The sequence below is a fragment of the Anastrepha ludens genome, chromosome X (assembly GCF_028408465.1).
Source record: "Anastrepha ludens isolate Willacy chromosome X, idAnaLude1.1, whole genome shotgun sequence".
Lineage (NCBI taxonomy): Eukaryota > Metazoa > Arthropoda > Insecta > Diptera > Tephritidae > Anastrepha > Anastrepha ludens.
In genome coordinates, this window is record NC_071503.1 from 36,378,582 (window position 1) to 36,392,293 (window position 13,712).

The window sequence follows — 13,712 nt, forward strand, 5'->3', positions numbered from 1 at the left end:
CTCACTACGCAGTGTTGCCAAACAGTACATTTCAAAATTATTTACACAATAAACTAAAAAAAATTGTAATTTTTGTTAAAATAACTTAAAAACAATGTTGAATAATGTTAATTATAGATAAATAAACTATTTGCATCTGTTTGTTTTTGGGTTTGGTTTATTAAACAATGAAAAATTTTCACTGATAACGCGGATGTGTGAAAAAGTGTGTAAGCAAAAATATGAATAGCAACATTGTGTAGATACAACCAAACACATACACACATAAACGATGTATTTTGTAAATATGTAACAACAAGAACGCAGTTGTTCTCACGGGATGAGTTTTGCTCAATTTTGTGCTGTTTAGGGGCTGCGATAAGGGACTTAGCATTTGTTATGCTAAAACAGTGAAGACCGCACGGAATCCCTTACCGCATGCCCTTACCGTGCACAAAAACTCACCACCGAGAAAAACTGCGTTCTTTTAATTACATATTATATTTACACAATACATCGGTTTATGTGTGTATGTGTTTGGTTGTATCTACACAATACATCGGTTTGTGTGTGATTGTGTTTGGTTGTATCTACACAATGTTGCCATTGATATTTTTGCTTACACACTTTTTTCCACATCCGCGTTATCAGTTACAATTTTTCATTGTTTAATAAACCAAAGCCAAAAACCAACAAATGCAAATAGTTCATTTATCTATAATTAACATTATTCAAAAGCATTTTTAAGTTATTTTAACAAAAATTATCATTTTTCTAAGTTTATTTTGTAAATGATTTCGAAATGTACTGCTTGGCAACACTGTGTGGTGAGAGAGCAATCAGTTGGGTCGGAATTACGGAATTTTTTTAATAATCGTGAAACAAAATCTACGGTACTACGATACGGAAGGAAGGAACTTTTCGTTTACATGGGGTTCTCATTAGTTTGATCGAAACAGCTGAGTCGGAATTGCTTTTACGTGCTTTCAGCATTAGGCAGGAGTTCGATCGATCATTCGGATATTTACTCCCCCATTATTGCATGAAATATTATAAGGCGATGATCGAGAGGTAGGTCATGATTGCTTCAGTGCATACATATGCATGCAACACTATATTTATTAAAGATGCAATTGAACTTTTGCACAAACATAACTAACATAATATATGTATATCAATATATATTGATATATAGGGTTATTCAATATGTGCGCTTCAACTTTTTTCCGATAGGGAAGGCGAACGACGCAATATTTTTTATTTTTCGCTTGTCATTTGGAAACTTCTTTAGTATACATTTCATCATGGAACGCTACACACTTGAGCAACGATTGCAAATCGTGCAAATTTTTTATGAAAATAATTGTTTTGTTGCTGCTACTTTAAGAGCATTACGACCATTTTACGGTCCATTTAACAAGCCGTCCCGTTTTGGGGTTATGTGAAGTCATTGGTCTACAGTAACAAGCCGGCGACGATTTGTGAGCTCAGAGCCAATATTGAACGCGAAATTGCTGGAATTTCGGCCGATTTATGCAAAAGAGTGGTCGAAAATTGGGTTCATTGATTGGACTTCGTAAAACGTGCACGCGGTGGTCATGCAAAAGAAATCGAATTTCATACTTAAATGTATATGTTCAAACTCGATAATAAAAAAAAATTAGTTAAAAAAGTCAAACCGTTTGTGTTTTATTCAAAAAAGTTCAAAAGTTGAAGCGCTCTTACTGAAAACCCCTATATATATGTTCAAATACATATATATGTACATATATATCAATATACCAAAACACTTGTATGCTCTATGAACTCTCGTCAAAAATTAATTTGGACTCGAAAAATTAGTAAAAATTTTAATCAAATTTATATGAAGTTTTAAATTTACTAAAACGCACAAAACAAAATTTGAGGTCGTTTTATAATGTATTTTGTCTAAACTCTTTTTTTTAAATTAAATCAACAAAGATTAAAGTTACTTTGATTTTAAAAGTTGGCGCATATAATATTTAAAGTTTCATCAATCATTTAAGTTTGTTGAAAATATATTATGAATAGAATAAAGTTTCGTTTATCAAGGGAAAATTTAATGCAGAAGCAAATTCCTTGCAAAATGCCATCGGCTATTCGTCAATTCGATATCATACGCAAGCCTAAAACTGGGCAAAAAGTATGTATGTACTTGCACATAATTTACCGTAATCAGCTCTTTTAAGAAGTTCCCCGCTGTCGTGTTGAACGAGATGAAAAACTCTTCGCAGTTTCACTTCATTTTTGACAATTCACACCCGTGAGACCTCTCTATACATTATCGTTCTCTGGTTCATTCTTTTGTCTGGATATGAATTCTTTTTACTTAAATGAAAACAGTCGTTAGAGTGATCTCAGTAAAATTGATTAACCTGACAGAACTCAGAAGTGGAATGGACCTAAACCAATTAACAGTAACAAAGTTGAAGGACATGTTGCAAAAACTGCAATTTAAGAAGAGTGGCAGGAAAGCGGAAGCAGATTGCATGGTTTTTTCGGGGATGACGCCCGTGAAGAGGGAACTCTCATGAGTACTGCTATACCGGCATTGCAGTATGCAAATAAATGCAACGCTTGATTTCAAACTCAAACTTGAAGTAGTCATTTTATTCCTTCATTATTTCTTTTATACAAAATTTTTGCTTACTCTATCCTTAACAAATAATTGTTTATGTTTACTGTAAATATTTCACTACTGGATGAGCTTATTTCATCATCCTCCAATTTGTGCTTATGCTAGCTTTAAAAAGTATTGTTTACTGTAACTTTTTGGATATATAATATAATATTTGCCGTTATGCGGCTTACCAGAGTAGGGTATTAACTTGCACGACTTCTAGCCTCACAGCTACACCTACGTACTAAACACCTCTCCCCTATCTACCACTTTCCCCACGGAGCAGCCCGTAAAAGGAGTAGTTATTTAGCCTACGAACCCCCGCGCGTTTTAAATCATTGTGGGTATGTATTACATGCGCGCAGATTCGCTTCCAGTTATCTCCCGATTTTAGCATAAAATCTAAAATGTTCTTTCCGTTTAATATGCTACAGGTGATCAGCGTATTCTTCCCTCTCGTTGCAGTTTGGTGAACTATCATGGCCGAATCTATGGAGAGACTGGCTATAACAAAGGAAGCATCATTCGAAATTGTACGGAAGCCGCAGATAGTCCGCAAAGCGCCTAGCCGATAGACGACTATCAGTTTTTTGTGTAGCTACTTATGTTCAGTGCGTCAGCCCAGATCGGTGCGCCATATAAGAGAGCAAAGCTGACTACCCTGCTATATAGGATTCTTTAGCTGTGGCTAGGCCAACCGTTGTTTGGCATTATTCGCCACAGACAGGAATGCACACTCGATGCCTTCTTCGCAGCATTTATTCTGATAATATAACTAGGCAAGCTAACTGTGTAAAAAGCGTTTCTAACGTTCAAGGTTACCACAGCGCAGTACTCTTTTTTCCCGCAGCGCCATCTCTTTCCTTCAATGGCTTCTATTGCTAAATCTACCACGCATTTGATGGCATCCACTGTTGAGGGGGATTTCCTGAGGCCCAACTGGTATCTGGATAAAATACCTTTACCTTCAGCGAAAGATGACAATCTGTCGCAAATAATACTCTCGAGAATTTTTCCCATTGTGTCTAATAGACATATTGGTCGGTAAGTCTCTGGCTCGCCAGGCTTTTTGTTGCCCTTGGGTAAAAGCACAAGGTTTTGCTTCTTCCACCTCTTTGGAAAAGTGCATTAGTTAAGGTAGGCTTGGAATACTGCTAGAAATATGTCTGGACGTTTGGAAATCGCCAAGTTCAGGGCTCTATTTGGTATACCATCTGGACCTGGAGCTTTCTTAGATTTTATTTTATTACACGCCGCTTGGAGTTCTTGCTCGGTGACACGCGAGATTTCACCTGCTTCGTGTTGGGTACAGGATGGCAAAATGTTTTCAGATCTTTGAGGAAAAAGAGAAGTAACAATTTTGCGCAGCAAGAGCGGCAAGTTAGCGCACTTTGTAGTGCAGTAGAGATGCTAAGTGCACAGCTGCAGACTCTTCATCCAGCAGGAACGAGTGCTCCAAAAACAGGAGTGTATTTCGGCGTGACTGCGCAGGCGCCGTTAGCGCATTCACAACAAGCAGTACCAACATCTAAACAAGCGTTACAAGCATTGCATACTTCGGTTGCTTTGCCAGTGGAACGTAATTTTCCAATTACGTAGCAGTACGCTGGTATGTATTCGATGGCGCAGCAGCCAATTTCATCCTATTCTACTTGGGTCAACCGACACATATGACGAAGTATATAATAGAGCGAGTGCAGATAAGATCAACGCCGACTAAAAGAGTGCCGTTTACTCATGCGTATACAACACAGCAAACAGTAGGGGCAATAGACATTGGACTCGAAATGCCGTTAAGATATTCAAACCAATCAGCCCCTTTGTATGATTCAGAGTGCCGGAGAGGAATGTTCGTCTACAACAAGAAACATACACGCACATAAGCCGAGTGATATAGCAACTATCTTGCCAATGTTCAACACTATTGACAATACTTATTCATTAATGCAATTTATCGAGAGAGTTGAACAATTGAGAGCAATGTAACAATGAGAAGATACACTTGTAATTTTTGCTGTTGTCAGTAGAATTGATGACTAGATGAGAAACTCTTTTTCTCGTGAGAGCGCTGAAAAATATGTATTTTTTATAACATTCGTCAGTAAAGCCGCACTTTTAAAGGGTATTTTTTAAATAAAAATTGGGAATTTTTAGTTTCCACACCGCAATTGAGGTTTTTTGTTTGTTTTGGCGATGATTTTGGGTTAAAAATGCCTTCGCACCATATAGTAACCATGTGTGGTGTTTCCACTAAAAATATCCCTCCTCTTTTCTTGGATTTTTTCCTCCACCCCGGGACTGCTTCCGCATTGCTTCGAGGTAGACGGCCAAGACGGCGTCCTAAGAAGGATTCTTACTTACTCACCCTGCGTCCAGGGTCGCCTGTTTTGAGAAACCTATGCCCAATGCTCTTCAGCATAACTTTCCATTTCGCGCTTCTTTTTTCGGATAATATCCTCTACAAAATTTGTGACAGCATTCCATTTTTCTTCGTCTATCATCATATTCTCGATGATTTCTTCAGGTGTAAATACACGAATAGGTCGTTGCAGACCTGTTCTCTCTACGTTCCACCTCTCGCATTTAAAGAAGGTGTGCTCCGCATCATTATACTCAGTATCTCCATATATGCAGTTTGGTTGGCTCACTTTTCCCATTTGCCAAAAATACTTGCGAAAGGAGCCATGTCCGGACAAAAACTATGTGAGGTAATAGTTAACGTCACCGTGCTCTCTTTCTACCCAGTTTTTTAGATCGGGTATTAGTCTCGCTGTCCATCTACCATACCGTTCAGAGTTCCATCTTGCCTGCCAAAGTGTGAGCGTTTGAACTCTAATATCGGAGAAACGTAGTACTGGGATTCCTGTGTTTTTTGCCTCCCATCTCCGTTTGCGCTCTTGTGCTAGAATATCTATAGGGATGGTTCCGCTGATAACTAACACCGCTGCTTCAGATACTGTTCTGTATGACGAAGCCACTCTGGGAGCGCAGGTGCGTTGCACAGATTAAAAAGTTTTCCGCCGGCATTGCACCCTTAGCGAATCTGCCCATTTTTCGCATCCGTATAAGAGAATCGAGTTCGTCGTGTCCATTGAAATTTTTCGCTTGTTTTGCGTTGGACCTCCAAGGTTTGCCATGAGCTTGCTTAACATGCCGCTTACTTTGGCAGCTCTTGTGGCAGCATGGTTTATATGCGCCCAGTAGGTTAGGTTAGTTGTGTCTAATTGCACTCCTAGGTACTTAACCACTCTTTTTGTCGATAAAGTGGCATCGAGTACTTGTATGTCTACTTCTAATGGGATACGTCTATTCGTTAGAAGGATTAGCTCTGTTTTCTCTGTGGCCAGCTTTAATCCATGGTCTTCTAGCCATGTCTGAACTCGGATCATCACCTGATTTAACTTCCTTTTGGCTTCGTCAGTGTTTCGGGCGATTATTACAGCTGCAATGTCATCTGCGTATCCCACTAAATGCACATCCTCGTGCATCTCTATTCGAAGGATTTCATCGTTATATTCCAGAGTTCAGGTCCGAGTATTGATCCTTGGGCTGCACCTGCTGTTATTTGTTTAGTCTTACACCCTTCTTGCGTTTCGTATAAGAGCACGCGATTGCTTATATAGCTGCGAATAGTCTTCAATAGATTATTCGGGGTCTTGAATTTTACCTTTAAGGCCTCAATTACGTCGTCCCAACTTAAACTGTTGAAAGCATTTCTGATCTCCAGTGTGGCTAGTAATACTAAGCGTTTGGAGTATCGATTACCTGCCTGGGCATGTTCTACACTAGCTATTACATCTTGGATGGCTCCTAAGGTAGATCTGCCACTTCTAAAACCATGCTGCCTGTCGGAGAGGCCGCCACTGTTCTCTACGGCTTCGCTAAGCCTATGCTTTATCAGTTTCTCAAAGAGTTTTCCTGCGCTATCCAGCATATATAACGGTCTATAAGCAGACGCTAATGTTGGGTCTCCCTTTCCCTTACAGATTAGTACTAGTTTTTGTTTTTTCCATATTTCTGGAAAAATTCCTTCTTTCAGGCATGCGTTGTACATGTTTAGCAGCAAAAAAGGGCGTTCGATTGCCAATAGTTTCAATATTTCTGCTACTATGCCATCAGGTCCTGGCGCTTTATTGCATTTCATTGCTTTTGCAGCATTCATAAGTTCTTCTTCTGTGAATGGGACAGGTTCCGTGGTTTCATACTCGAGTTCTTCCCTCTCAGCTCAGTGTGTTGGGAAGAGTGTGTCGACTATTTTGCTTACCATTTCGGTTTCCATATTAGCAGCAGGGGATTTAGCCCCTAGCTTTTTCATAACGATTTTGTAGCCCAACCACCATGGGTTATTGTTTAGATCGTTTCTTCCCATTTGTCTTTCTTGCTTTGGCTTATAGCTTTCCTCAATTCTTTTCTCCTCTTTTTGTATTCTTCGGATTCCGTTATCGCCGGGCCCAATCTTCTGGCTCTAGTATACTTTCTACGCTTATGGATGCACATATCTCTAAGTTCTGCGATCTCATGTGTCCACCAGTATACAGCATTTCTTTTTTTGTTCTTATCTATTTTAGGCATAGATGCGTTGTAACTTATCTTAATGCATCGCATTGTTGTCTTGAATAGTGTTTTTGCTGTACTATTCGTACAGATCGTGGTTTTATTTTCGTCAATAGTTGCAAGGAGCGTCGCTGGGTTTAGCAATTAAGGTTAGAATATAGTGCGCGGTTGCCCAGTAGCCTTATATCACCCGTATATACCTAAATATTATATAATATAATACAAATTAGCACAATCAGCATAAAATACATGAATAAGCTAAAAAATCAAAAATACTTAAATGGAAATATTCAAAATTGATATACAAATGCTTTATAATAATTATAAACGTCGCAAGAAATCTGTCAGCGAGTGCGGCCGTATTCTCTATTTTCTCTGTGAGTTATCCCAATCGGTATATATTCGTGCTCCAATCTAGAAAAGCGAAAAACTCTCTTTTTCGACAATTCGTCTAACAAACCGCGTTACTGCTGAACGCTACTGCGCAATCATTAACGCATGACCCCTGGGCCGGACTTTACGGGGGGGAATCGGTTCTCTTTGTTGGCCGATTCATCCAAAGCGAAAAAGAAAAGAAAAGAACGTGAAAAAATTACATTCGAGTTCCCAGATCTACCACAAACATTCAAAGAAAACCCTAAATTTGTTGTTTTGGCTGCAGTTGACAGTGGAAAAAACTTAGCCCAATACTCGTGCTTTTTAGTGCATAAAGCAATCCTCGCTATAAGCAAGGAGATCACATCAATCTCAGCGCTACGCGATGGCACCATTTTGCTACTGGTAAAAAACAATGCAATCGCTCAACGTTTCTTAAAAACAACAACGTTACCCGGAGTATGTAAAATTACTTGTAAACTTCACAACACCCTCAATCACGTGAAAGGTACTGTTTATGCACCTTGCCTCAACAATGTAGACGAAGAAGAAATCGTGTCTGAATTAAGTTCACTAGGTGTAGTAGGAGCATATAAATTTCAAAAAATTTACGATGGGAAACCTTACCCCTGTGGCGTGGTATTACTAGCATTCGATCGATACAACTTGCCCTCTAAAATCGACATATGTTGGCACAATGTAAAAGTTAGAGAATACATCCCGAATCCCATGCGATGCAAATCGTGTCAAATCCTCGGGCATACTGCTAAACATTGCAAAAATTCACCCAGTTGTGTTATATGTAATCTCCCACCACACTCACCAGAAAAATGTACACGTGTCAGTTGTGCTAATTGCCAAGAGCAACACCCAGCTTCGTCAAAAGAATGTAAAAAATTCCAACAGGAGAAGGAAATATTAAAAATAAAAACAACCACAAAATGTACGATGCGAGAAGCCAGACGTCTCGCAACCAACTCAGTTCACAGCAACTCAGCTACTCCAACTTACTCGTCTATCACCGCACAACAAACAAATACACAATCCACGCTCGCACCCTCCGAACAAACAACAAATAATCAATTGTCTCCAGAAATTCAACAAAATAACCAGACACCTTCCAACAACCATGCTCTTCATTCCATCGATTCTACAAATACACAATCAATCAGCAACAATACAAATTATACGGCTCTCCAAGGGAAAACACAGACAAATAATAATTACAACAATAATGAAACTACACCTTTTTCACTCAACAATAAAACAAATTATCTCAATTTTCCATCGCCATCCGGATTCACTCACGCAAGTACAAGAGTAAATAAGCAAACAGAGGTACAGAACTATAGCTGCTCAACTGAACAAAATGCTCTCCCAATGACATCAACATCATATAATTACTCCAACAACATCAATACCAACTTGTCAGAAGTAACGGACACCTATGCACCTTTAACAACTCTACCAACTGAACTCCAACATTTCCCTCAAGTCAATACGACGAATTCGAAGAACAACACAGCAGCTCACTTAAATAAAGCCTACATATAATACATATAATATATATTACGTACACAGTATAGATAAAAAAAAACTAGTACAATCTTATTTGCATAAATCTTATTACATACATACATATATATATATATATTTCTCACTATAGCAATGTTTCTTAAAGTAGTTCAGTGGAATATGCATGGATATCTTAACAATTACGCAGAACTCCAGCTATTAATTAAAGACTGCACTCCTGATATAATCTGCATACAAGAAACCCATCTGCCCAATAATCATACGCCAACATTTGCTCCAAAATCCTATAAGTCTTTTTTTATAATTTTCCGAACACTCCAAGCCAAGGCATAGGTATACTAATTAAACACCATATTCCCCATTCTCTCATTCCAACCAATTGCAACATTTTGTCACTAGCGATTCAAATTGACTTAACATTTTCCTTGACAATAGTAAATTTGTATATCCCTCCACAAGTTCCAGTGCTTATACAAGACCTCTCGGCCTTAATTCACATTCCCACCACTCCATTCCTAATAGTGGGAGACTTCAATGCCTGGAGCCCGCTTTGGGGTTCAAAAGTGGCTAATAGTAGAGGAAGAATAATCGAAGATCTTGTGCTATCTGAAGACATTATTGTGCTGAACGACGGTTCCCCAACTCATCATTCGACAAGAAATACGTTCACACACGTAGATATTTCATTATGTTCAGCTACATTATCCACTCGATGTAACTGGAAAGTAAATGAAGATTTATTTGGTAGTGACCATTTTCCAATCCACACAGAAATACGCACAAATTTCCAATTCCCCAAACTCCGCCCGACAGCAAAGTTCAAAACTGATTTAGCAAATTGGGAATATTTCCAACAGGAGTGTATGAAAAACTTCGGTACGTGGAGTTTTAAAAATATCAATCATGAAGCTTCCAAAATAACTAAGGTTATCAGATCAGCCGCTAATAAATCCATACCACAAACCAAGCCCTCCCTTATTAAAAATCAAGTGCCTTGGTGGAATCGCAATCTCCAACAACTACGAAACCAGAAACAAAAGTGCTGGCGTATCTTCAAGTCTTCCCAAACTATTTCTAATCTAATCGAATTCAAAAAAGCGAATTCAGTTTTTAGAAAGCAACTAAGGGAATCCAAGAGAACTACTTTTCAAGAGTTTACCTCAAAAATTACACCACTTTGCTCCACCCACAAGATATGGTCCAACATCAAATCGTTGACTGGCACTCCACCTTCACGTATCCGACTCATTAGGTCAAATAATTCTTTAATCTCCAATCCCGTTGAAATTGCTACAGCTTTCGCTGATACTTGGTCTAACCTCTCTAAAGACTGTAACTTCTCTAATGAATATATATTAAAAAAATCAGAAATGTTAAAATTAAATTATACCCCAACATCTCCCTATGGTTCAGCCAGTTACCTGGAAGTAGACATTTCCTTTACCGAGCTGGAATTTGCGATCTCCCACGCCAAAGGTAAAACACCAGGAATTGACCGTATCTCCTACCCCATGATCAAAAACCTACCATTAAATGGAAAGAGAAAATTAATTGAACTTTACAACATAATGCTTGAAAAAGGCCTCTATCCCCACACTTGGCACAATGCAGTCGTCGTACCCATACCCAAGCCGAATAAACCAGTTGATAAAATTGACAGTTGCCGTCCAATATCCCTCCTCCCATGTTTAGCTAAAATATTTGAAAAAATAATTGCTGCTAGACTCTCATGGTTCATATCACAAAACAATTTGCTATCTGCCAAGCAAACTGGATTTAAAAAAGGTCACAACACTATGGATCTTTTACTTCAAATTCAACACTTTGCGTTCGATGCTCTTTCTGTTAAAGGTCATGCTACTATTCTAGCCACTGACTTTGAAAAAGCCTTCGATCGCGTAGGAGTTCACACAGTTCTGGAGCAACTGCAACAATGGAACCTTGGTCCTAAAATCTTTGGCATAATCAAAGCCTTTTTGACCAAACGAAATTTTGCGTTAGAGTCCTCAACCAGTTATCACAACTTTGCTCTCTACACAATGGAATTCCACAGGGCTCACCGCTATCCGCGGTACTGTTCACCATTGCATTTGACCAAGTAAGCAAAATTTGCGAAAAATACAAAAAAATCGACTACGGAATCTATGCGGATGATATATTTGTCTTCACGAGAATTCCCGACTTATCTCGCACTAAAGATATATTTTCTAAAATCCTTATAGACATAGACAGATGGGGTAACACTTCAGGTGCATCACTATCAATCACTAAATGCAAAACGCTGCACATCTGTAAAAAACATAACTGCCCTCCTCTTAACTTAGCTTTCAAAAATACACATATAGAACAACTCAATAGTTTAAAAATTCTAGGAATTATTTTTGATCATAAGCTTGGCTTTAAGACACATTGCTTAGGTTTAAGAAAAGACCTAGCTGCCAGACTAAGTATTGTTAAACTATATTAGCATCAAAGAAATGTCAAATTCACACTAACGTTCTAACAAATGTCACAAAAGCACTAATTATGTCAAAGATTGATTATGGCCTGCCAATCTACGGATGGTGTGCCAAAAGCAATCTCCAAAAGATATATTCACCATACCACTCAGCAGTGCGCCGCAGTCTTAATGCGTTTCCAACTTCACCAACCAGAACCATACTAGCTGAAGCCGGATTCTCCTCCTTAGAAGAAAGGCTAAAGGAAACTACGTTGAAATTGGTCCCCCGCCTAATGAATACAACAAATTATGTGCTATTTAATTGTTTTAAAAACATTTTAACCCACAAGCGGCTGAATAAACAAATATCCGCCCTAAGGCGCTGCGCAGCATTCTCCAAAAAATTAGATATTCTGCCTCCGAAAACATGTAACAAACCATCACGTCATCCTTGGTGGATCTTTAATAAATCAGCCATAAACGTTTGCCTACATCAGTATAAAAAGACCGCAACTAGTCCTGAAGTTTACAGAGCTCTATTTCGCGAACAATTTGAAAAGTATACTCAAGACAACTGGAGCTTCATCTACACAGATGGATCCAAAACCAATAATGTTGCCACATTTGCCGTAGTTTCCAACACAGGATTAATCATATCAGGTGGCTGGCTTTTCGGTGGAACCTCAGTCTTCACAGCCGAAGCACTGGCAATCAAAATTGCTGTTGAATATGCGACAAAACTGAAGGGGAAATTCGTAATATGCACAGACAGTTTATCATGCCTGAGTGGACTCCAAAGCGTAAACACCTCCAGTAGTTTAATTAAAAATATTAAAGCAGCACTAAATACTCATCATAAAAAGATCAACTTATTATGGGTCCCGGGTCATGCTGGGATCCCAGGTAACGAGGCAGCAGATGCGGCCGCTAAACAAATCCATCTCCAACCCTGCCTTACTTTTGCAACATTTGAAAAACACGATTCGATTAGGACCGTTGCAGCATATATTCAAAGTGAGAAAGATAAGAATTGGAAAGAATTTTCATCATGGTACAGTAAAGTTAACCCATCAGGACAAAAGCCCCACTTTCCAAATAATAACACTCGGAGCCAAACCACTACCTTTATAAGGTTACGCATTGGGCACATCCTCTTGACACACGAACACCTCCTCACAGGGAAACCCAAAAACACATGTCCTTGATGTGGATCACTTTCCACGGCCGACCACTTACTAGATGAATGCCCCAATCTCCGAAGTCACAGGATCAAAATATTTGGCGACATTAAACCCCCCGCACTTCTTGAAAAAACTTCTTCTGAAAACATTCATAAAATATATAACTTTCTAAAACAATGTAAGTCAATAAAGATAATTTAAACTCCATAATTAGAACTAAATCAACACAGGTATTAAATACTTAAAGAAAGAGTCGTAAGCCCTGGCAGCTAGTACTCCTCTATATTTAGATATAAGCATTTTGATATATCTAATAAATAATAATAATAATAATTATAAAGTAATGAACTCGAAACTGTATAGATAAGTACATAAAACATTGCAATTTTTTAATATATATAAGAATAAAACTAGAACAGATAGCCTTTAAGTTTTTATTACCTAAAAATAGTTAAGTACGTTTGCAAAATATTTCAAACTCAAATTCAATTCCCTCACTTACGCTTTTCAACCATAAAATATATACATATATACAATTTAACAGAAATAAACCAAAACACAGTTTTCAATACCATTACATGTATGTAAAATGTATGTATGTGTACTTACAAGAGGAATTAAAAGTAAAGGCCGAAAGGGATATAAAAAGCTTTGGAAAATTATACAAACTCGCTTCAAATTAAATTATGTTTCAATTAAATTAATGTTAAGGCAAATAATTATAAACATTTCTATCGCATAATTTCTCCATTAAGCAAAAACGAACTGCTTTCGTTAGTTATTTTTGACGCGTATTCTTTGGCAGGCGGCCATATCGCCTATCAGCTCTTCAATCCCATAATGTGTGAATGCTGCCAAGTTTTGAAACGACCTCATGGGCGCACTCTCTCGCAAAATGAAAGAGTTTCGCATCTAGTCATGTATGCTCAGTAGGCTGGGAGGGGTGCAGAAAATTGCCAAACTCTCACAAACAAACTAAACATTCTATATTGCTAAAACCGTGAAC

At 38.3% G+C, this 13,712-nt stretch overlaps 1 protein-coding gene across 1 annotated transcript; it reads left to right on the forward strand.

Annotated features, from left to right (window-relative positions):
* Positions 1–7,672: 7,672 nt before the first annotated feature.
* LOC128869934 (uncharacterized) lies at positions 7,673–9,103 on the forward strand. The gene has a single exon (XM_054112532.1). It carries the CDS (start codon positions 7,673–7,675, stop codon positions 9,101–9,103), a length of 1,431 nt encoding a protein of 476 aa, XP_053968507.1.
* Positions 9,104–13,712: the final 4,609 nt, after the last annotated feature.